Source organism: Haliaeetus leucocephalus, unplaced genomic scaffold (assembly GCF_000737465.1).
Source record: "Haliaeetus leucocephalus isolate CR32 unplaced genomic scaffold, Haliaeetus_leucocephalus-4.0 Scaffold450, whole genome shotgun sequence".
In the NCBI taxonomy this organism is placed as follows: domain Eukaryota; kingdom Metazoa; phylum Chordata; class Aves; order Accipitriformes; family Accipitridae; genus Haliaeetus; species Haliaeetus leucocephalus.
This window is the reverse complement of record NW_010972886.1, coordinates 7,166,364-7,192,235: the sequence shown is the minus strand read 5'-3', so window position 1 is coordinate 7,192,235 and position 25,872 is coordinate 7,166,364. Positions and strand designations below refer to the sequence as shown.

The window sequence follows — 25,872 nt, the reverse complement described above, 5'->3', positions numbered from 1 at the left end:
ATAATCACTGTTGTCAATGAAGTTTGGCTTCCACAAACCAAAGACCTTATCATTACGCAAAATGATCTAGAAACAATACTAAAGCCATGACAAAGTAAATTGTATTTCATCCTTCCCCCCCTCCCCCCGGCTGTGAGAGCACACAGATCAATACTCCTCAGCATAAGAATTCCGCAGTGAAATTTTCATTTGTTACAAACAGCAACAAAAGGGCCCCAAGCATGCCCTGTCACTTCCAGTTTAGAAGGAAACGCACTAATAAACTCTTCCCCCTGGGTCAGCTTTGACAATGGGCAATACTATGCCAGCTCTTATTAAAGGCAATTCATATCAGTGGCCCAAAAATTTCCTTTAAAATTATCATCTTTTGTATCCATATAGCAGGATGTCAGCTTTAAAGTGCCACTGAGATATAAGACCTGTCATTATGGTTAATTTTCAGTACAGTTTTAACACCAGGGTAGCTGATGCCTAAGGGTATGCTTTTTTGGCTAACAAGATTTATTTAGTGGTTATCCAGACAAACAAGAAAATATATTACTGTATATTGCTTTTCAAATATAACAGCAAGCAATAAATCCTACTATAAAACATAAATCTTTGTTCTCTACCATGACGTCAAATAAATGAAAATGTTTTTAGAAGATTAATCTTTTTCTTTTATTCTTCTTTTTTAAAAAAAAAAGTGTGTATATATATACACACACACATATATATATTAAAAAAAAAAAGATAAAATTCTTGCACTTCCAATCCAAGAAGCACACAAAAAGTAGAATTAACCTTAAAATATAAAATCTATATAGCTGTTGTATATATAGCTAGATAGCAGGTTTATGTTTCAGGCCATAAAGATGGTATTCTCTATCAAATAACCTAAGCTTCTCAGCAGTACAATATGCTGCATTTAAAAAGAGAGTCCTATAAAGTTTGATACTGTTATCTCATTTTTTGAGAGAAACAGTGTTTTAACCAACATTTTATTGCTCTATTATACTAGAAAAGAATAGAAAACTTCATTTATTGGATAAATACATTGATTTGCCCTGCTTGTCTAACAACAAAACAAAAAAATCTGTTTTCATGCTGTAACAGGACTGATTTCATTTTATTAGGATGAAGACTGTCTTGCACTTTGCTAGACAAAAGGTACATCTAACAGAATAAAAAAAAAAGCTGTTAACATATTGTCTAAATCCTTGTATGGTCAGCAAAGCCCATTTTTATTGATGTTATATAGAAAGCATAAAACCTAGTTGACCTCAATCAACTGGTCTCCCAGGGAAAAGACCTCTGCCAGCAAATACCAGATACCAACTATCTTAGAGCATTTCCTATGCTACTTTTGCTTCTACAAGCTGAGGACAAACTTGCTTTCCCTGTCCCAGCTCCAGGCGCAGTGGCTGACTCCCAGATGCTGACTGACCAAGAGCCCACTGCTGGACCAATGGGTCAAGCGAGAGCCCATTGTGCAACCGACCCCTGCACTTACCTGTCCAAAACAGCCCCCGCACTGGGCATCAGCACAACAGATTTTATACACCACTTCTTTTTTCCAGTTAAAAAACATTAAGCCTCATCACAACTAAGAGTGACATGGGCAATTTTGCAGGTGACATAATTAGGCAAGGAGAGGCTTAACAGCTTATCCCAGGCCAAACAGCATGTGACTTTTGGAAGTGAAAACTGAACTCCCATATTCAGCTATATCCTTGGCCAGTCAAGTTTGCATGCTTCCAGAACACAAAATGCATAAATAAGAAAATTACCAACCCAACATCGCCACACACAAGCTATGGTTGCATCCCAGCAGGCTTCTGAATGAACTGCAGCAAAAAAGTTATTTCAAGTGGAAAAAGCAAGTTCTTCTTTTTCTTCCTCCTTCTTCAGAGGCTGAAAATCATCACAGAACATCTCCATAATGCTCTCAGTCCTTGAGTAGGTGAAAATTTACAACTATTTTTATATACCTGTCTTCCAAGTAACAGTACAAAGTTATTACTTGCTGTACTACCGGACTGCTCAAGGCAACAGGTTTTAAAAGGGAATGTTAACTAAGTACAATGGAATCTCTCTTACCTGTAAAAGTATTTATGAAAAGTTAAGCAGTTTTCACCTTAAGTTCAACAAATAGCATCTACAGAAAACCATACAGGCATGTTACACACATTGCAGGATCAGGGTTTTTACACAGGTGCATTCTATGGAAAGCAACTGTAAGAAGTTTTGCAAACTAGTCTTTCATTTTATGACAATTTCAGAAGCTTCACAGGGCTATCTTTGTATGATCATTTCAGATCAAGGCATCTGTAGGCTAAATAAAAGGTGTAAGTAGAAAGCATTGGTATTAAGAGCATTTAACTGGATAAAATGAAAGCTATTAAAACTTTACCTCGAACAATAAGTTGAGCAAAATTTGACACTCCAGAACCTCTCTCTGACTGAGTTACACAGCGGTATAAATCCTGGTCGGTTTTTGTCACCTCTTGCAACTTAAAGGTAGCAGCAAATCTTCTGTGATTGATATTTTTAGTCTGAGCAACTGGAATATCTTCCCCATTTCTTCTCTGAAAATAAGAGTAACCAAGGCAGAGTTATCTTGTAAGAATACAAAAGACATTTTCATGATCATCATACCAAGAATACATTAAAAAAAAACCCCAAACCTGAATGTATTCAGTCCGTGCTGCATTTCCACGTTAGAAGAGTTCAGTGCTGAGGTCCCATCAAGAGACAAGCGTACTCAAAAGCATTTCAGATTCAAGTTTGGGGGTGAAAAGCACCATCAGGCTTTTGCACTGCCACAAAATGTGACCATGACAGACTCAACTGCCGCTGCTTCATAGCTGGAACCATCCTAGGAGAGCCCAGCAGTAGCAGCTGTACTCCTAAGAAAATTCATTCAACTTTAAATAAAATTATAACAGACATATTGCGTGTATTGTAAGAAATATTGAAACAAACCTGGCATTGAGGGATTTCACAGGTTTTCAACAGCTCTTTTTCAGCAACCAGCCAATGTTTCCTTTTTAATGCTACCTTTTATCTGTCCAAATTCAATACTTTCTAAAATTGTACCTTTGTTAAACTAAGCAGCACCTATCTACCTAAAGCTAGCTGAAATAAAAAGGGAAGGGAAGGAAAGGAAGCCACTAAAAGAGGAATAATGTATATCTCATTTAAAGGAAGGAGCTTAAAGAGTTCTGAAAAAATCACAGCTACCACAAATCACTGAAAAATTTAATCTGTCTGGAGCTGCGGGGCAGGGCAAGAGGTCAGTAAGGTAGAAACAGTTTGAGCTCTTTTGTGACCCTTTTTCCTTATTACCATTCACATTAAATGCTCAATTTTGATTTTAATCGAAAAAACAGACTCTCCACCAAAAGTGGAGAGCATTAAAAGAAACCCCCAGAAACATGCACCAAGTAAATAAACGATGTCACTGCTCTCTCCCATGGATCAACCGCACGTTATTCCCCGACCAGGATACAGTTTCTGAGCACTCAGCTTTGTTCAGTCCCCAGAAAGACATCATCATTTCCTTGCAACTGCATTGCCTGCGCTGCTCGATACGTAGCAAAATGTGACCTCCACAGCCATTTTTAGCTCTAATCAACCCCTGGAATGAGAAACTTCATTGAGGTCTTAAACTTCGAGCTTTCTGTCTAACACAAGAAGCGCTACTGCTGAGCCACAGAATGTAATAACCTGAAAGCCTGTGGCAAAATACAATGGGAGGAAAAGGAGATGAGTTAATGCTGCATGTGTATATTACCCAGCCTCCTGTCACAGGCAGGAGTACTTCGTAATACTCAAACACTTCATTTTACATCTACCCTTCATGATATTACCATGGGTTAGTCACTCTCCAAGCAGTTTTGTGGTAGATTAGCCAGGGGTTCAGCACTACTTCAAACTCGCTGAAACAAGTGTTCATTTTAACTATTAATATGTTTAAACAAATGAATTTCAGCTTCTGCCATTTTTCTTGCAGCAGTCAAAGCACCCATCCCATGCTTCACTGCAAGCTTTGGGTAAAAATGTTCATTTATACCAACCTGGCAGATTTCAGTCACTGGTATTCCACTACAAAGACCACGCCATCACCTTTATCAACAGCAGGTTTATTGGTGTGATTCTTCCTCATTTCATGAAGACAACAACCAGTTTCCCGGCCTGCCACCCTCTTTGCCGTTACACCAGAAACGGCAGGGAGCTGCTACCCAGGGGTAAGCTCAGCCTGCAACGCTGGGCCAGAAAGTACAGTGAGATGCAAAGAGTGAAATCAGATCTCCAAAAGAAGATGGCATATGAGACACTTCCAAAAGGTACTCTCACTGCTTCTCCCTAAAACAGTTGCCAGCCCATAACCACCAAAAGCCTGCTTATCACATGGATGCTATCTGACAGGGTGCTCACAGGGCAAAAGCAATGGAGGTTGGGCACTTGGAAACCTGGATCCACCACAGCACAGCCGAGTCACCCTGCTGCAGGCGTCGGCTCCTTCCTCAGCTCTGTGAATATCTGTCTCCTATTAAGAAGAATTAAGGAAGTTTGCTGATGCCTGCAGAGACTCCTATGAATGAAATGCCTTATTGAACTTCAGGGATCAATGAAATTATTAAATTCCAACATCATGCAAATGAGGGGTGATGTTAAAGGCTTTATTTTGGTGCTGCTTAAGCTACAGTAAAATTATTTTGTGGGAGGTGTACCTCCCCCTCCAGTTAGCTGGCTTCTCCTGATAGCAAAAGCTAAATCCAAAAGCAGGATTTTCAAGCTGCTTTGTACCCCCCCCCCCAGTTTCAACCAAAGGCTTGAACTCTCTGGAATGATAACTTAATATAAAACTTGGATCTAGTGCCTTGAAGTAACCAAAATAAACAAACCTCATGGTACTTTCTTCCTCTCATGCTTGTCTGTGCCCTCCCAGAGTGCATGCTCTCATTGCCACACCACAGCCAGCCAGCAAAGGGAAGTCAAGCTAAGCTCCCCCACTAAACACAAACTTGCCATACAATTGTTAAAATGACCAAGCAGCATATAATAAACAGAAGGCGTATTTTTAAAAATGGTATGACAGTAGACTTGACAAGTAACCCCTGTAATACAGTCATTCTTGCTCTGCTATGAAGGGGAAAAATAAATATTCCTTAAAATGAAGGACTATGTTCAATAAGTCCAGTGCTTTAAATCTGAATGCCAAGTGCTCAGTCTGGAGAAAAGAAGCACATCCAAGCTTGCTGTGTAAAATAATTTACCCTCCGAAGCTCAGAACTTGCTTACTTAAGCTCATCTGCGTGCTTCATGTTGAGAAACAAAGTGAATTGGACTCCTACTTAAAATGAAATATTAATACACTTTGAGAGCAATTAATCAAAATGAAATTTAACAAGCTTTACAGTTCTACTCCAGCAACAAAACCTAGGATTTTCTTTTCTATTTACATCAGTGATTTCCTACCACTTTATCTTACAAGGCTTAGAGTAGTTGCTCAGATTTCTCTGTATTAGGATTTGTTTCTTGGGAATCCAACTGCACAATTACATCTTCAAAATCTATCTTCATGTACAGATTACCCATTAAAATATTTTTCAGTCATTAAAATTATAGAAAGTTCAAACAGAAGAGAGTTCTCACTTAAAAATGAATGTTAAAGAAAATACCCTGCATTCATTCCAGCGCATATCCCTTACACCGGTAAGCCGTTAGCCAGTCAGAGTTCAGATGCACTGCCACGATCTCTTAATTAAATTCTTCTTTTTAATGTCAGGGCATTACTACTGATTTTAAAGGAGAGGAAAGAAAGGCAGCAGTGCTCTCTGCTTATTAGAGGGTTCCTGGTACATACTGTTCCAATTTATGTCCTGCTCACACTGAACAGAGCTTGAAAATGCTGCTCAATTAGGTTTTAAAAATTCAATTTAAAATTAATGTGGAGTTATACTAATAGGTAATGGCTGTACCCTGTGCGATCCTTGGTTTCTCCAGTCCCTTGCTGTCTGATTTGATAACCCTGAATTGCTCATTTAGGAGAGGTCACCACCAGGCAGTTATCCTCCTTTTGTGAAAATAACTCTGGGCTTCACAAAGAACTACGCTCTATAAACACTTGATTAAAAGATATATAAGCATGTAGAAAAACCTCCTTAATTCTGGCATTTCAGGCATTTAAAATGATGACCTTAAATAAGTCTCTATGACTCCAAGGTTATTTTTAATTTGAAAGGAACATCATTTTATTGAATTTTTTTTCAGGCAATGAAATCAGATCATCTGTACTTTAAACAAAGTCAACAGTAAAGTCTACGCAGCTTAAAAAACAATCATAGGCAAATTAACAATTAGCCTTAAATTTCTCTCTTCTGCCTCATGAAAGAAATCAAACATTTAATAAACATGACATGAAATTTTAGTGGATCTTCCAGAACCTGAACAGAACCAGAAGCATCTAAACCCCAATATCTTATTTAACTGGCAGAATTGAGGTGCGTTTCTAATTTTCTAATACAAATTTAAAACTTACCTGCATTTCCCTCTCAGCTTTTCAGGTTGAAAAGTGGTGGGTTTTGCTTTTTTGTTTAAACAACAATAAGCTACCACTACTTTCTGCGGTGATGTTCCTTCTAAATTTTGCTGAACTCTTTATTTTCATACCAGTGAGTTGAGCTGGACAGCTCAACCTTACACATTCTCATCCCATCCTTAGTGTAACACCTTAAAATAAGTCCACTCTACTGCTAATAATTACAGTCAGCCCTGGTTGCCTTCTTGGGCTCTCGGCTGGGTGCCAGGATGCCTCCAGAGATCAGAAGATGTCAACACTTTGGCTGCAGTGATACACACATTACTCTGGCAGCAGCACCCACTTCAGCTGGCCCCCACTTGCTCCCTCCTCGCCTTCACTCCTGTGCTCATACAGAAAACTGACTTAGAATAAAAAACAACCTTTCTGGAAAACATACTCCCTCCCCATATATTATAATCAACAAACAGATAAGCTCGTGATTGGATTCACTGCAGGGCCACAGGGAGCAGGGGAGAGGGCAGGATCCATGCGGGGAGCAGGGCACAAGCCGAGAGTTTGTCTAAGGAACTTGGTCCCAAAAGGTGCAATCAAAACTTCACTGGAGAGCAGAAGGGCTGGAAGGATGCCCCCAGCAGCCCGGGGAATTACACCTCTGCTGCCCCAAGGAAAAGGGAATTTGTAAATAATGTGCTCCAAAACATTCCTGGTTTTACTCATTGTGTAAAGGGAGAAATGTCATTTTTTGCAAGAGAGAAAAGGGTTGAATGTGGGTAGTTTGAATGCCAGCAATAACACACAATCTCTGCCAAAAGATTTTTTCAAAAAATAAAACAATGTGAGCAGAATAAACAACAGAAATAACTATACTTTAAAAATTTTACTTACATGTAGCTGTCTGGCACTTTTCACCACACACGGCGTATGCTTTTTAGAGCATTTAGGACACAATTTCCAAACATAGAAAAATCTATCTTTCTAAAAAAATTTCTTTATTATTATTTTTATTTTATTTTATTCCTTTACACAAATGTCCCAATATATTCTTGGGACTTTAAAACGTATTAAACATACTAGAAACATAATAAAGCATGACATCTATTTATGATAGGAAATGATAAATAAAATTTTAATTTTTCCCCACCCACAAAAGAGAAAATGACTGAACAAGTGGGATTTTTTTTCAGTCAATTTTATTTACAAATATATGATTTAAGCCTAAGAAATAATTTTTTTTCCAGCAGAACATGAATTGGAATGATAGCTTAAATAATATGCCTAGATAGTCCTATCTTCTTAGTATACAAGAAGGTAAAGTAGCAATTTCTTTTGTTTGATCGATTTTTAAGAGAAAGCATGCAGTTAAACTTTTTTTTAGTAGGAAATTAATACAGCTTGCTTTAACTTGCTGGTCTTCCTACATGCACAGCAAGCCAGGCTAAGATTCTACTTTCCAATAAACTATGCGTTTATTTATTAGCAGGAAAAGCAACACAGCTTTTCCCATGCAAACATACACTGAAGATCTTGAATAAATGTGAGAAGCCAAGTTTTATCCCATATGCTGCACTCCAGTACAGAAAAATCCATCATTACTTTAAATGTCTTGGTTACATGCACTGCTGTTACTCAAACTTGTCCACTTTGAAGTAGCTCAGTTTCTCTCACATTGCACTAAAACTCCTACTGAAGAAAGCAAGGGTTCTCATGAAATAATCTAATTGAGAGCCATCCGGCCCTTCAGAGGTGGCAATCCTAATTTATTTTATTATAAGAAAATCTACTGGAGGCAAAATAGCAAAATTCATACTATAGTGTTCCTGGCCATTCCACTATGACAAATAAAAATGACACTCGCGTTCTCTGGACATTTTAAAGCCTCTTATTTTGAGCCTAATCTAACACATGCCACAAAACCAAACCAAACCAAAACACCCCCCCCTCCAAATCAATATTTTAAAATAAAATAATAAAGAAGCTTTTCAGAAACCTATAGTTCTTGAAAGCAGTGTTGTTGATTTTTTTAAAAAAAACCCATAATTGACAGAAATACGAATTCTGGACACGGTGATTAAAGATCTATATCACCTTGAGCACTGCATGCTGAACTACAGCATTCAACCTGCAGCTCAAAACAAAAAATCTGATTAGTTAGAAGACAATGAAGGAAAAAAGTTGCAAAAAACCCACTACTGAACACCAACACCCTTGTCAGCAGATGATTTTACGCTTTTCTAAAAGCAGCCAAGTATACCAGCTGCTCTTATTCTTCTGTAACTCATTAAGTCCTGCAGCTATTTGAGGAAACAAGGGCCTCGGGTATTAGGCTACCTACTGCACATCACACCGCTGAGGAGGAGACAACCTGAATATGGTGTTAACAGACAAGACTCACAGGACTCAATGGTCAAGGAATTTATAACAATATATGTTTTTATAAACATCACCTTAATTTCAGGCGTCTCATTTATATGGGTTTAAGCCACTGGCTGGCTGAGGAAATACTACCAGGACTACACAGAGTGACCAAAACTTCCAGCACAGCTGGTCTAGCCGTAGACTACAAAACAGCAGCAGGAGAAGGCAGTGCCTGGTGTTACAGGTGGTGGGTGAGCTGCCCCCCGGCACCACTGTGGGCACAGGCAGCGGCTGTGGCACAGCCCCCCCAGTGCCCAATGCTCCAGCTGCCATGGAAGCAGCAGCATCCCTAGGGAAGACCTACAGGGATGACAACCCTAAAGGCTGCCATGTAAACAAAATGACTTGTAGCTACGCAGGCTGAAGGACTTAGTTAACTGGGGCAGAATTAAATTGAAACCAGGAGGATTACAGTATTTCACGTTGCTGCAACCTAAGATGACCGGGCATCTAGGGAGAACTGCCACATTTATCCAAGAAGCTAATAAACTGAGGAGGGAGAGAGGGAGAATGGTTCATTCAGGGTTAAATGACATAACATCAAAGGTGAATATAGAGTGAAAAGACAGGGGGGAAAAAACTTTGTGAAACAAACAAGTTAGAAGGAGAATCTCAAATATGAAGTTATGAATACTGTATTTTTCATTGGTGAATATTCTTCACAACCATGTCAGAGTCAGCAGTGTGTGATACAGAATAAGCTACAAGTCAAGTCATTTACAAGGAACTTGATATATCACTTCAAGGCAGCTTTTCATACATCTTTGAAAAAAATGTTTGGAAAACCAGAACATCTATCACAGAACATAAATATGATAAGGTGAAAGTGCAGGTAAAATAGACAAGTCATTGCAAAAAAAGAGCCCTGTCCTCTATGCTTCCCTATTCTGTTGTTCACTTTCAGAAACATCTTTTCTATAAGTAAAAGCAACCAATGATGAGACAAATGGGGGAAGTGAAGTTTCTGTGCAAGCCTCAAGCACCACAGAAAAAGAACTTGTATGTTGCTTGGCCACTGCCAGTCATCAAGATAAAGGTAAGGAGATGTAGACTTGAGTGGCATTTTACTGGCTGAGGAAAGAAGGTTTGGTATAAGCAGCCCAATTTGCTGTACAAATTAGTCCTTGTTTTGGACAGATGATGCTGATCATCCAAGAAGTCTGCTATCACCCCAGAGGCTCCTCAGAGGTTCACCCACCTCTCCTGCCACCCAGGGAGAAGAGCGAACCCAGAGCGACTGATCCTCTCTCTACCCGCAGCCTCCACACAACATCATGGCTTCAACTCCTCCTTGGGGCAAGCAGGCCTGACTGACTTATTTCAGTTCAACACCAAAAAGCATCAAACTTGACAGCTGACTAAAACCAAAATGGGGACCAAAACTCTCCATCATAGTTCCACAGCTGAAACCCTGTGGGTGCTAACAAGGCACCTTCTCTGAACTTCCTCTATGCCACACAAAAGAAAAAGCAAAATAACAAAGTTTCTCTAACATTCAGGGTGTAGTCAACTCCCCTTAACTTTCAGGTGTCATAAAATTTGTGCAAACCAACAAAAAAACCCATTCTCCAAATGTAGTGAAAATGATGAATAGGCAGGTGCACTGTAACAGCAAATGTTTTATCATCAAACTAAAGAAACAGTATCTTAACCATTTCATTAACTATATCAAAATGCAATGGGATCTCAAAAGGCAAAGTTACATTAGAAAACTATAAAAAATTCAAAGCAGAAAAAACATGCAAACTACGTAAAAAGTTAAATTGGACATGACTCTCCTATTATAGATACTTCTTTTCTGAGACCACGAGCGAGCCTCCCACCACTTCACTGCAGCTAAATGGTTTACCCCAAAGACCCACGGCCCATACTGAAACCCTCCTGCTGAATACTGATCCATACCTCCATCTTCTGGGTACAGTGGGAAGAAAGGAATTGTGTAGCACAACTTCTTTCCTCTGAGAGGAAATGCTGTCCTTCCAAATAGCAAAATGAAACAGTCAATGTTGTGTCCCCTCAAACCCCTGCCAGAGGCACAGGTTCTCATATACACTCTCCAGTCTAAATTCCTGAAATACTATATTGGTCCTGCACAATGATCTGCCCAAATGCATCGTCACAGGATACCATCTGCATGTGCCCAGTCCAAAGACTTGTGAAAGAGCACACCTATGCAGTATCTAGCAAGAAAAATGAATTCTAAATACCAAATCACATTCTGCGGCAACCAGCACCAAAACCCAAGGTGCTGGTAAACAGGGCATTAAGAGTTATGGCAGTTTCCTCAAGGAAGGGAGTGGGATATGGCCAGTTGTTTGAGCCTGAACAGACGACTGTGCAGACGTTTGTTCATCCTCCGGTAACAGTTGGTACCACTGGGAGGTGAGCCGACTCCATTGTTTTTACAGCAATTTGCATTTTATTTTCCATGATGCTGTTTAATTTCACTTTTTCAATTATTACACTCAGGCAATTGCTTTAATTATCTGTTATTCCACAAGGAACGACATTTTCCTCTGGTGGAGAGAGGGGCTGCATCAGACCGCATTAACGCTGACGAGCCTCTCCATGGGCGAGAGCAGGACTGCCTTGCCAGCCTTGGCAGCCCAAGTGGAGCGGCGGTTAGCCAGCACCCACAGCTACTGCTGACAGATTGGCCCGCTCGCCACCGTTCTGATGGCAATCTGCACAGGATTACCAGGCATATATTAAACTTTTAAATGCATGCAGTACCCCTTGGAATTTCAGATTCGCCAAAGCAAATGGTATCACCGCAGACCGTGGCAAAACACATCCGACTGCAAAGCCAGAACAAGCCGCTTTCCCTAATCCAATGCTATGTTAATGCAAAGCTCAGCAATGATGGATGGACTCATTAGTGCCGCAGTTATCGCCATCTGAACAAGGTGCCAAGACATATGGTTTAACAGATGTTCTAGCAAAAAGCTCTATTCTCCGCACTGTGCGAGTGTCCAGTTAAACCGGACATCAATAAGACACTGAAAATCGTATTGGGCTTCTGGGACCCACGATTGTTCCCAGCTCAGGAAGCCGTTAAACACAGCCCGATTATGCAAAAAACCCTATTGCTCTGATATCCCAATTAGAACCACAGAACAAATGCTGGACAATACATACACTACTTTCTGGAGTCTTTGTGTACCCAAACGTTATTTATTCTATTCAGTCAATTCAATTCTATTTCTCTACTGTCTTAGTAAAGAAATAAAGCTTAAAACTGTGGAAGCTTTCTCCACGCAGAAATCTCCGAATCAAATGGGCAAACAGCCCTCCCCACCTCACTCCTGCATTTTCATGTTTAGAATGCCTTCTGTGTGCTATTCTTTCAAATATTTAATACTTAACACGTATCCATTTTGAGCACAGGATTAGCGTGCAGAAGAGACTTGTTTGCAAGATTATTTACTGATGTAACTCCACTGGAATGCATGGCATTTCACAGGGGAAAAAAAAACAGAATAAAAAGGGGGTCCTATTTATACTAATTCAGCAAATCAATGTGCACAAAGCAGCAAGGTGCATCTAATGTTAACAAAAGAATCCTTATTCTTGAAATGTCTTTTCTCAGAAAGACAATTCATAGGCTTTAGAAAAAAGAAAATCTGCAGAAGTGAGCAACAACTGATCAGTTATGATCTCGGTACATGCTATATTCAATCTTTCAAGATTACACACACACAAACTTATGTTCACCTCCTAAAGGAAAAAATTTTTCAGCAAGAACTTCTGCTAACTCCTGAAGCTTGTAAGACAGAGCATACCAAAGCATAACAGGTGGAAAAGCTAGGTTACCATATTGGGTTTGGTGACTCCTATCACACAACCCAACTGCTCCAGTGCGTACAGTGGCACCAAATGACAGCTGTTGGTGTGTGACATATTACAGTGGAAATTTTAAGAGGAGGGGGAAAATAGTGTGAGAAAAAAACCCCACACCATTACATTCAGATGGGGATTGCAGGCAAAAAAAGATAATACACACTAAGACTGAATGTATTTCAGAAACATCAATGCTCACTTTAAACAAAAACTAAGGACTTTGAAACTCTTTCAAAATTTCCTAATAATTGCAGGTTATAAAGAGAGTCCTTCAGCTCACAACCATAATAGATTTGATAGTAGATTAGGTTGAAAAGGTGTAGAACAAAAAAAAATTTAGACCTTCATTTCTGTTCCCCTCCCACACCCACTATTCACACTGTCACAAAAGGTGTGTTTCGGATCATCTTGTTCAACCAGTTAAACCTCTTTAACTCTGCAAATATTTGTTTCATATTAATGCAGCTGCAACTTTTAAAGACTTCTGTTATCTTTACTGCTTATCTGTCAATACCAGAGCTCTGACTGTCCCAGACCTTGGTCCAGTGGGGCTGCAAAATGCAGGGGTGGGAGGGAAGGGGTATGAAAGGGGATAAGAGCCCAGATATAATAATAAAAAAAAAAAAAAAAAAAAAAAAAAGAAACAAGAGCAGAATCTGCAGCCATGAAAGTCAGGAGTTCAATTCAATGTTAATTCCCATTTGTCTGAAATGTTTACAGACATACGTTTATAGAAAATGGAGTTGATGAAGAGACAGACGCAGGAAACAGTGTATTGAAATGTTGTGCCTGTTTTTATCCATTTTTTTTTTCAGACACACAAAGGTATGTGCACTTAATTATATATACACTGAAAAAAACCCATAAGCATTGAAATGTGCATGCACATAGATCATCTAGTATATGATCAGAGCTTTTCCCCAATAACTAAAAAAAATATTTGAAGTTTACATAGGACACTACAATGACACACGCTACCGAGATCCACTTATACTTCAGTTCAGGTTGTTATAATCCTTCCCTCCTCCCTGCTTCTAACCAAACATCCCCATCATTTTCTACCTACTGGCATTATTTACATAGGTAATTCGGACATTAATCAAGCTAAACTAGAAAAAAATTAACATACAAACCAAAACAAACAGTCCTCCCCACCCCCAACAACAACAGAAGTCCAACTTGGGCCAAAATCTTTTTCAGCCAGATCACTTTCCTGAACTGACTTACTGGCAAGCTGCAAAAGCTCCAGCATCAGTGCAGAGAGGGATGAGGAGGGTGAAGCTGAGACCCCAGACTGAGCCTGACTGAAGCAGCTGCGGGACTGCACGCCTCTGAACACAGAGCAGGGTGACTGCCTTTTTTTTTTCCTGCTGCTGCTGAATTTACTTTAGCCCTTCTCTGAAACAGAGGGCTGGGAGAGCCAGAGAGCACTGGAAGAGTCTGTAACAAAATCTGTGCCTGCACATCTCTATTACTTCAATGCAAGCAAATGAGATCTTAAATCATTTCAGATAGAAAAAGCCCTAGTGTCCCAGATTGCACCTCAGATCTTTCCTTATCAAAGAATGTGGTTTAATAGCAAATTGTTTGCTGCTTTTTATTTTTTTTCCAAGGAAATATCTTTTCTCTTTCAATAAGGACATAACCAAAAGCTATTTTCTCTAACACAGTGTACTTTGAGAGTGTCTTCTTTCTTACCCCCCACACCCCCTTCATTTTTCATTTTTGCACTTTTTTTTTTTTCTTCCAATGGCCTTTCTTGTTATGAGAAAAATACATTCCTGGAATGTTTCAGCTTAGGGCTCTCAAAAACAATTACTTAGGCATTTGATTTGATCTGCTGGTTCTTCCTTTCTGGGTATTCGGGCTTTATGAATCTCCGGTTTGGTCAAAGGTTAAAGCAAACCTTTTCCAAGTCACACTCCGGAGCCTCACGAGGCCCATACATATCCACCCTGTGTTTTAAGGAAAAGGAGTAAATTCACTATTAGCTGCGCCCAACAGCACTAAGTTGCTGTGTTATCTAAGGAAAAGATTTCAGAGAGGGAAAGCTGCTGATTCACGCTTCTGTTAGGCAAGTAGGATGGACGGGTGGAACGATGAGGGAGGAAGAAAAAAATGGGTCACCTTTAAATTGGTGAAAAATTGGCACTCCTTAAGAGAAAACAAGAAGGGGAACAGAAGTTCAAGTATATAATTTTAGTAGCAAGGTATCTTCAAGAATATCAAGGCACTTCATAAGCACAAGCAAGCAGAGTTATAACCTCAAAGGTACCTTATCTTTCACACTGTAAGAAGTTATTACATCTGTGACCCACACACACAAAAAACCCCAAAAAACCCAAACCACCCATGAAGTATATGGAAGAACAAAACATATATTTTCTGAGTTGTTCTGGCTGCTAACCAGGCTTCTCAGGGGAATGAAAGTTAGAAAGGATAATCTGTCAGAGTTATCTGACTTCGAGGAGTGAGTGATAGGGAAGATTTCCAGCTGGCTGTCTCCATTGGGCCTTTCTGACCCACGATCAACTGAAGGTAGTGCTTCATGCGTTTGCTGGTATGCTCCTATTGCTATAGTCTTGCCTTTGATATACAAAAACCCAGATCAATTTCATTTGGTGTGCTTTGTGTGCTCTATTTCGAAGTCTCTGAAATCAAACTCCTCTTCCTCAATGAATACATTATATGTTTGCTCAATTTAAACAAGTTACTACTCAAAGACATGGAGTAAAAATCATTCCTACTGCTATGACACCTTTTCACTAAATGCAATGGAGTTAGTGCTAGGTTTGTGTTCCTTTTTTAACATTGCAGCATATTTGTCCAGTAATACATTTTGCATATCGGACTTTTTCCAATCTCATTCTATCTATCAAAAAACCCCACCTCTTTAAAATTTTAAGTTTATCATATGCTTATATGCAACTGTTACTCAAGGTTTGTCAGATCCACTCTCTATTAAAAGAAAAATCAAACAGATTGAAGTAACTGATTATAGTTCATTTCAAAGTACAACGCTTGCCAAAAATAGATATTTTAAAGTTCTGATTATAGTTCATTTCAAAGTACATTTCCCCAGAAGTATATACTTTACAGTACTGAAAATACAGAGAAATACACATTTAAAAAAAATAAAGTTTTAAAGGGCATATTTAGAAACGATTCTAAAGGAGTGTTGGTGCTTAAGGTTTATGTGTAAACTAAAGCATACAAATAAAGGTACACATACAAGTAAATAAGGATTAAAAAAGTCACTTAAGTGGCAGAATTTAATTTTTTAAGGAACAACTGTGAAACTTTGTCATCCTTCTACTTAACCAGTGGTCTTAACTGTAAGTGACACCATCCCCATACCACAAAGCAAAGCGGTTGTTTTGGGGGGATGCTGGTGTTTGTTTCTTCTTTTTTCTTGCTTTTTAGTGAGAAGGGTTATTTTCTGGTTTTAGTCATCTCATAGATTCTAACATACACAAGACTCACAATTACACAGAGGTAAAAGTTGAAGTCCCTCCTATTATGGAAACAGATAAAAAGGACATGCAACAGTCCTTTTATGTTGTCCTATTAAATATGCTGCTGAGTAAAACTGATATGCACATGGAAGTACAGCCACATCCCTCCAGCCACCTGCTTGGACAAAGAATTAGTTGTAATTTATATGATAAAATAATCCTCAAAATTTATGATAGCTGTGTTACACCTGTGTTTTACTAGATCCCAAATGCCAATTATCTGCATTTAATGATAATAAATTTTGATACAGAAGAGATGATTAACAAGGAGAGAAGGCCCACAATGCCTCAAAGACCAACCCTCCTCCACTGTCCACACCAGTTGTTCTAATTTTTATTCCAAGCTTTTTAACATTACAAAATTGATTACTAGTTTCTCCATTTAACAGAGATAAAATTGTATTTAAACTAAATATTTTACATGCAAAAGAAAAAAAGGCTTAGGAATTTAAATATTTCACCTCCAGAAAGCAGCCTGTCCTCTAGCCAAATAGACTTGCATGAGTTAGCCTTACCTGGAGCCATAACTTGTTATTCACTGCATCTCTCCCCGTAGCAATGCATTGAAATGTAGCATTCTGCCCTGCATTGACCTCTACATCCCCCAGCCTCAAGAAATGTGGAGATTTATCTGCAGAGGGAGAAGGAAAAATTACTAATAATGCTTATTGCTAAAAAAGGTGCCAGCAACATTACTGTCTCCCTGACGATGCATATTGTAACAAACTCTGGCTAAAAAAAAACCAGAAACAGAAGAGAGAAAATTATTTGTTTCATCTCTGTTGGAGAAGAAAGAGTGCCTTCAGTCCTTTCCCTTCTCCTCTGGTGATCCTACTAACTTTATGTTATACATGAATTATAATAAAGTCTTTAAAAATCAAAGCCAAGAGAAGGAGATCAAATGCCAAAATACCAGGAGCACTTTACAAAAATTATCCCAAAGACTTTTGATTGTATGAAACCCATCATACTGAGAAAAACCCAATTAGCAGGATACTGCTCAGGCAAATAGATAGATACCATTCAGATTATTTGCAGTGTAACTCAGAGTTCTGTTTTACTAAATGAAATAATTTGTGCCATTGAATACAGTATTTCAGGAGCTGACAAATCTATTTCCCACACTGACAAAGCTCCTAGGAAAGCTCAGTGGCACAACGACCTGAAGGATTTATTAGACGTAAGAAAGCAGACAGGCACATATGAAGAATGGGTATGTCACACAGCTCTTGTCTGTCCCTTTCTCAAGAACTCCTAACAAAAACAGTAACTGAACTGTTATTTCTTTGTCCTTACCAAGAAAACCCCAACACACAGGAAAAAACAGCAAATTGGAACAAAAAGGGTTTAAACATCAGCAACAAAAAAGAGTTTATCTGAATACTGTATCATGCTGATAATCTGTTGTCAGGGCTGTGCCCAAGTGCCTTTTGTTTTGGCACTTAAAAAAACCCAGAAAATTAAAAAAACAAACAAACAAACAAAACCCCAAAACAACCCAGAAGAAAAAAAATGAAAGCCAGATACTGAATCGAGCAAAGCTTTGCTAAGTACAGACATCAGAGAGCTGGGCTGGCTGAAATATAAAGAGGTAACTCACTCAAATACTCTGTAAGCTTGGTAGCCCCCGAGAGCTATGGTCTTAACAGGTTTGGGGTAGAAGAAAATAAATTGAGAGATTGCCACTGCAACTTTATTATTTGGCATCGTTTTGCAAATTTGGGGGAGGGGGTTGTTATATCTTGATCATTTCAGAAAGCAATTAAATTGTCAGCCATGAGGTACATACATTACAATGAAAGCACATTTTAGAAAGGGGATGTGTCAAGCGGAAGATCAAAAGAGTTGAACAGAACCAAATTATCAAAAAAATGTGCTAACAAGCAACAGAAATGCACAGCAGTAATTTCTTCCTCACAACTTTTTATTTGTAGAATATTCTCATTATTGCAACTTGTGTTTGCATGTGTGTAATTTTTCCCCAGGATTAAGCAGGGAAAGAGAAACATAAATGCCTGAAGTCTGTCCACAAACACAAAACAACAAAACCCAATCCTTCAGGACTTCAATAGCCAGAAGCCTTTTTTTTTTTCTTTTTTTATTTTTAAATCTGTTGTATCCATTTGAGGGGAAAAAAAAAAAAGAAGAACAAGAACAAGGGCATGAAATCTGATAAATCTCCTACATGCATCTGCCAATTCAATTTTCTTTAATCAGTGAGTATACACATTAACATTAAACCCCATTTTGATTATGCACACCAACTATAGTATGTCTAAAAAGACACTGAAGAATTTCTACTTTTATATTCCTATATACTTTACTTCTGGCAGACAGAGATTTTACCCAGGTAAATCACTATTACAACACTACATTTTCCCCTGGAAGCTGCAACAAAAATACTACTGAAAGAACAAAGAACATCAGTGATCAAGTGATGAAAACTCAGCAGTCTACAGCAATATCAAATATGTCCTGAAAAGACAGAGAAGAATGCAGCTCTTAATCATTACTTACCACAAGGGTAACTCAGAACCTGGATGTCATCAATGGCAATGTAGCCATTTCTCCCATCTGAGACTTCAGCTTCAAATATTACCTGTCAAAATGAAAGAAAAAATGTTTACAACATTCATTTCTACAGAATTCCCACAGTGGCAAGCGTGTAGATATAAGACACATTGCCTTTTTCATTTAGTTGAAGTTCCTACAAGGTTTGATGACTGAGTGGAATATTTATTACTTAATGTATTGCAGTTCCATACTCATTCATATACATGACTTGCTTTGGATTTGCTGCTTATGGCACACCAGAAAAGCATGTTTATTACTTCAATTAACAGCATACTGCTTTCGCTTTGCTAAATGTATAAACATGATTCAATTCTGAAAAACACCATTACTTTCAGATAGGTTCAACATCAGAGCACACAACTGATCAACCAATTTTAACAAAATTTATTTTCTTGTTGGAGGGGGGTCACAGTATAGTCCACAGTCTCCTGTAACCTTCTGCGGCGTAGTTGCACAGGAAAACATACAGCAGCACAGAAACAGTGCAGCACTCCCCAGTGGCAATGAAAAGAACAGCTGTAGCATGAGATTTATGTGGTAGTCGTTAACTTCATTCATTCTTGCGAGGCAATGGGGAATTTGCTGTGCATGAAGGAAAAGAGATTGTCTTCACATCCAACTTCTTGTCCCACCCCAAATGGGCAGTAACAACAAAGAATTGCTCTTGGACTGCTCCAGAGCACAGAGCTGTCTTTTGCTACAGATGTAGCAAAACAACACCAGCTGACCAGAACAAATTTACTGTCAAGATTCACACCTCCTTGTATGGACAAAAACCAGAAAAAAAGTAGAATATGGTGAGAGTAAAAGGAAAAAAATAAAGGATGAAGCATGAATGTCTAAACTAAAAGGAAGATACGAAAGAGGAAAGCGCACTAGTAAAGACTGAGTCAAGTGATACAATACAAACTTGCAGTCATGATTGACGAAGGTAGGTATCTGTTGGGGTCTTCTGTGCCAGTCAGCTGCTCTATACATAATCTTTTAAAGTAGTTTATATCTCTCATTCTTGGGGTCAATGTAAGGGAGCAGCAAAGGCAATGGATTAACAACCCTATGTCCCCTGCAGGTGAGCAGGAGAATGCTGTCCCCATCAAGCACCTTTCTCTTAGGTGGGAAGACCTTCTCTAAGGTCATCTTCCTGGGGGATCCACATGGCACCTTGCCAGGAAGTAATGACCACTGCACTCTTCAGTCTCAAGGGAGTCCTGGGAACAAGCAGCTCCCAAGCACCTCTGGAGCTCCTTTTGGTGCTCTCAGTCACAAAAACTACCCTCTTCAGCAAGATACCTGGCATTTACATAACTTGGCTCTGAACGCTGCATCAGGAACACTTCTGTGAGCTTATGCTCCACTCACGGCATTTCTTCACCCTTACATCCCACCCAGACAGGAAGTGCAATTTATCTTCCCATCAAAGGGGGCAGGGACCCCAGGTGGCCTGTTTGTACTCAGAACTAATTCCACAACCTCAAAGGGGGAAAAATAAGGAAAACTTCCAAGGAAAGGTGGATATGGGCATGTTCATGATGTGGTTCATAGGGTCTCCCACCTTATGCTTTGACTGCAGAAAGAGGAAGCCTGTAGGGCATGGATAGTTTGACAGCACCAGGCTACAATCCCTCTTCCAACTTCTCCAGAAGTTCTTGCTGAGGTTCTGGCTGCACTTCTCTCCACTTTTTTTTTTTTTCCTCCTTTTCATTTTATTTGCACCTCAATGCAATTAAGTTGCAGAAACCAATTCATTCTCTGCCGCCTCCTCCTCCTGCCTTGGCCAACAACAGCTTGGTGGAAAGGAATTTAGTGTCTGGGGGTCCTACTTTCACTCCTTTGGTCCAACGACCTCTCTGACCAGAGCGATATTTGACAGTGTCCACCACCTCCTCAGGCATCTTCAGAGACCTGGCACTTGTTCCCAGTAAGGAACATCAACATGAATATCTTAAATTCTTTAATAATTTGGATGAATCCTCTTTTTTTTTCTTTTTTTTTTTTCCTTTTTTTAAATGGTTGTATGGTGTGGAAGACAAACAACACAGTAAGAAATAAATATTATATTTAAAGCCCTTCTGACAGACCAGTGTCAAAGAAGTCCAGTTAAGAAATCTGAACATCAGTATTAAGAGCTGGACTAAATTTACACCTCATTCTGAACTGGTTTGTTATTAATTCATTTGGAAGTAACTCGGATCCAGTTCCCAGGGAAGCTTGGCCTCATGTAAGCGTGTCTCTGCCCTGTATGTTGATACCTTCCTACACTGGGGTCAGAGGGAAGAAAGTAATGTTTCTTGGGACAGAGCTGGGAATTAAATTACTTGTTTTTCTCCTACCTCTCCCAGATTAATTTAATTAATCCCCACCCTCCAAGAGTAGGAAGTTATCAAAAAAGGCAAAGTTCACAGGAAAGATTAAGATTAAGACATGGTAATCCATGTGAAGAAAAAAACCCCAACACAACAAACCAAAAAACATTAAGAAATATAGAAATGCAAGAACCCTACAAAGTATTATAGGGAGTAATGTTTATGAGGTAAGTAAAGGAAAAATAAAGTGATTAAAAAGACAGAGGTATTAGAGAGCTGAGATTTCACATATACAGTACTAAACTATTTTTTATTTTACATTCATAATTGGTATAAATAAATACAACTATGAAACATTCATAACTACAGACACTATAAAGCAAAAGGTGCAGCTCAGTTAAAAAATTCTTATCAGGCTTTAATTTGATAATATCTGTTCACATTTGAAATGGGAAATGGAAAACTGGAACTGCATATATAGGTGAAAACAGCAATTTAAAATGCTGACAAGTCAGACCAGAACCTGAGGTAGTTCTTTTCTTCACATACACACATGCTACTTGAGAAAAACCAGAATGTTGAGCTATTCCTTTCACCAGAGAATGTTTACCCTAATAAGACACCAGTGCTTTGAGAGTGAATCCTGCACTTCGTCTGCACTGCTGTTCAGTTTACAGTCCTAGAAAGAATGGCTTAAACACTTTCTCTTTAGCTGAAAAATAATGCAGATTACCACTCTAGCCAGAAAACATTAGTTGCCTGTGCAACTGTAAATGTCCTTCTACTTACTACAATTTAATTGCATGCTCATGTAGTGCACTTCTGAGAGATGCTTGCTTCCTTTAATGAAGAGAAGACACTATTTTCAGGGGATGAATCTGGCTTGCACAGAGCAGGGCTGTGGAGACAGCTATCCTGTCTCATTTGTAGCAACATCACCACAATGAATGAGAATGGGAAATGCTGAATAGCTCAGGTAATTCAAATGCTACTCAAGGGAATTAGATTTGATCCCTGAATTTTCTACACAGTTCCTAGGTGATACTCAAATAGTTAGTTACTTCTCCAAATAAAATGGCATGTCCTTGTTCATGAAGTGCCTGCATTCAGATGCAAATGAAGATGCAGTGTCAGAACTCCCTGAACTGGACACACTCCTACCTATTTAGCCACCACTAATGCATCTCTTGTCCATATATTGGTCCATTTTCCCCCTAAAACCACGCAAGCTTTTAGTGAACACAGTATCATTTGGGAAAATCCATGGGTTTACTACTGACAGCATTAAGAGCCATTTTCATTTGTCTGTTTCGTATCTGGCTTCCTGTAATGACCCAAATCAATGACAAATTGATCCCAATCATCCTGCTATATTATTCACAATTTTGTAGACCTCTAGTTTATGTCCCCAAGTAATTTTGTCTCGAATTTGAAGAGTCCCAGATTATTCAGCCAATCTCATATAGAAACCATTCCCTTTTCTTTGATTATCCTTCTCATCCTTCTCTAAAGCTCTTTCTAACTGCGCTATATTCTTTGAAGATAACGACAGAAGAGCTGGCACACAGTGATCAAGATGTATAAATTATGACTCGTCCACAACAGCATAATATCATTATCTAATTTATACTGAACTTGCTTAACCATTCTTAACACTTCATTTGCTTTTTTTGACCATCATTGTGCTCTTAGCTGACATTTTTATGAACCCCACGATCTTGCTACAGAGTGCCAATGGCAAGCTCCAAGTCCATCATTCTGTGTGTGAAATTAGGATTTTATGCAGTGTGCATTATTTTATATCTCGTTATCTACACTAAAATTTGCCTGCCATTTTATTGCCCAATCACTCACAGTTGCTGATATTGTGACAGTCCTTCTACAGGCCCTCACCATCACATACTGTCCTTGCTATTCCAAAGTAGCTTTCACCTACAAACTTTTGTCTTTGTACTGTTTTCTGGCCCCCACTCTGGTCCATTATGAGCATGTTGAAAAGCATAAATCTCTATAGGATGCCTTGGTGACTACTTCCAGGCATACTGACAATTTATTCCTGTTTTCTCTTTTTCCTCTTAAACAATTATCTATCTATGGAAGTATCTTTCTTCTCATAGAACGGCAACTTAGCTTCACTACAAGCTTTTGCAGAGGGACACAGTCAAAAGCCTTTTGGAAACCTACCTAGCCTGTATCAATCAGATCACCCATATCTATATGCTTGCTGACCCCTCTAAGGGGCTCCAAGGTTCAAAATTAAATGTATGATGTGCAACATACAGCAAAAAAGAGGAAAAAAAATTCTAGCTGTTTTGTATCAGGCACTGCAAAGTAGCATATACTTTGTTTTTGCATCCCAGCTCTAAAATGCAGATGATGACAATCACTCTTCACCTAATATTATTCCAGAAATAAATGTCTGTGAACATCTTAAATACTCAACAGTATTTGAATGCAATAGAAAAAGTAGTAATTATTACAGCAGAGACCCCTAAGGAGATTTAGTTGCTGAAATTTAATGCTTAAGAAATACTCAAACCTTCATGTTCCTACACAGCCCTAACCTTATATACTGTAATCACCATAAAGACTAAGCCTGCACTTGCTGGAATATACAAAATATACATTTTAAGGACCAGCCTCACCATACTTTTAACTCTTATCAGGATCCAAAAAATTTAGACATCTTCACTATTAGCTCATTTGAGACACTGATGAAAATAACCATTCCCAAAGCATACATAGTCAATTAAGCACAAAATGCAGTCAGGAAAGAGAGAGAACAGCTCTGTAGCCCAAAGCCTACTCTTAGAACATAATTCTCCCTAAATTTTGTAAAAGTTGTGTTCTTGTAGACTATACACCACCAACACCAAACAGGGTATTTTCAGTATAGTTTGAGACCTTCCTTGTCCTTCCTCCACTTGACTAGTTCTGACTACTCACAGTACTGAAGGTGGCAAGAATCTACCACAGTTTTGACAACAGTCCTGTCAGACCATCATATATATGAAGCAAACATCCATAGATCAATTAGATAAAAGTGAGTATTAACATGCTTAGTTACAACAGACATGTAGTGTTTCATTGACTATTTTTTCCTGCTAGGCTCTAATATACATCTTTAGAGAGAGCTGAAAAGGAATTTGAGATGGAAATAGAAACAACAACAACAAAAGAAGAAATAGATCTTGTAATTTCCACAGAGCATTCAACTTGCAACACATTTTTGTTCAGCTATAGGAGGGCTTCTACTAGCTTAATTATCTGAAATCAAATTTGTAAATAGATCAATTCCAATGCTTGGTGGAAAGGTGTATTAGAGAGCTGTAAGCAAACAGAAGGTATCATGTCTGTGATAAATCACAGTATAATTAAAAACAAAACAAAACCCAAACCCCCTTCAACTAGAGTCCAGAATTACTGGAAACTTTGTGCTCTTTCCTCACTGTTCCAGTATGCATAATCCTGATGGTATGCATTTTGATCTACTTTTGACACCTCCCACATCATACCTATTCAACTTGTGAATAAAACAAATGAAGAATAAATTACGTGGAACGAAGAGGCAGTGGAGTTATATTAATTAACCTCACCAGAAATAAAGCCTTAAAGTCTTTCATAAGAATATAAAAAGAAAACATTTAAAATTATTTATTTTTTCTACTTCATACACATCTCCTTCATTGATTCATTTTAATTTTTGTAAAAGCACAGTAGGGTGACTACAGTACTTGAACCTAGTACTTACACTAGAATTGGTTAAGATTAAACAGGACATAGGAGCAAGTTTGTTTTGTAATAAAATAACTTCCTGCATATGAAAAGCCATGAACAGCAAGACCAGTTATACATAAAACACTATGAATCCTATTCCCTGACAAGCTTCTAGTTCTGTCCAATCTTTTTGCAGTGTTAAAGGCATTTTAAAATACTAAAGCAAAGGTTTTAATTACCAAGAAACTAAAAATTAATGTAAACATGAAAACAGTATCATGTTACAAAAGAAATACTTGATGGAAGCTAGCTGAAAGAAAGGGACAGCTAAACAAATTTTTACCTAAATATAAAAATTTTATCGACATAATAAAAAGCGTTACCCTTGTAAAAGTTATAGATAATTTTACTGATCTAATTTAGAAATCATGAAAACATAATTACTTCCATACGAATGCTTAAGTAATGCTGTGAGGCAGCCTTTGCTGCTGACAGGGCCCGGGAGAATTTCCAGCACAGCAAATCAAACACTTGGGTGAAAACTTTGGGATCTCAATTCTGCCAAGTCAGCTAACACCCTATTACTTCTTTTTTTCTCAGTTACACACCTCCTGAGATTGAAAAGCAAAGGAGTTAAGGCTATCTTCTCACTAGCATCCTTACAAGCAGAGCTGGTCAGCTCACAGATCCTTCGACCGTCTCAGAATCACCCACAGGGAACCTTGACATACATACCTCCTCTCTCAACTCAAATTCATATTTAAGGTCCACTCAAAATGGGGAAGCCTATATTCCAAGCCACATCTCAGTTCATGCTCTGTGGTGAGGAACCACTCAGAAAACATGCCTACCAAGGGGTCCAAAAGGGTAAACCTTCAAAGAATTTATTAGTTGTAAATGAGCTAGCTCCACTACTCAATCCTGGAAAACAAAAAAGAGAGAGGGTTAAAAAAAAAAAAAGGGGGGGGGGGGGGGGGCA

General features: G+C 38.6%; 1 protein-coding gene across 1 annotated transcript in view; it reads right to left on the bottom strand.

Annotated features, from left to right (window-relative positions):
- Window positions 1–25,872, bottom strand: part of PTPRK (protein tyrosine phosphatase, receptor type, K) — a 327,584-nt gene that overhangs the window by 206,487 nt on the left and 95,225 nt on the right. The window contains exons 3-5 of the mRNA XM_010574711.1: window positions 18,817–18,898; window positions 16,815–16,930; window positions 2,393–2,567 (exon numbers count right to left, since the gene is read on the bottom strand). Coding sequence (XP_010573013.1) covers window positions 2,393–2,567; window positions 16,815–16,930; window positions 18,817–18,898 — 373 coding nt within the window. The remainder of the gene's footprint in view (window positions 1–2,392; window positions 2,568–16,814; window positions 16,931–18,816; window positions 18,899–25,872) is intronic.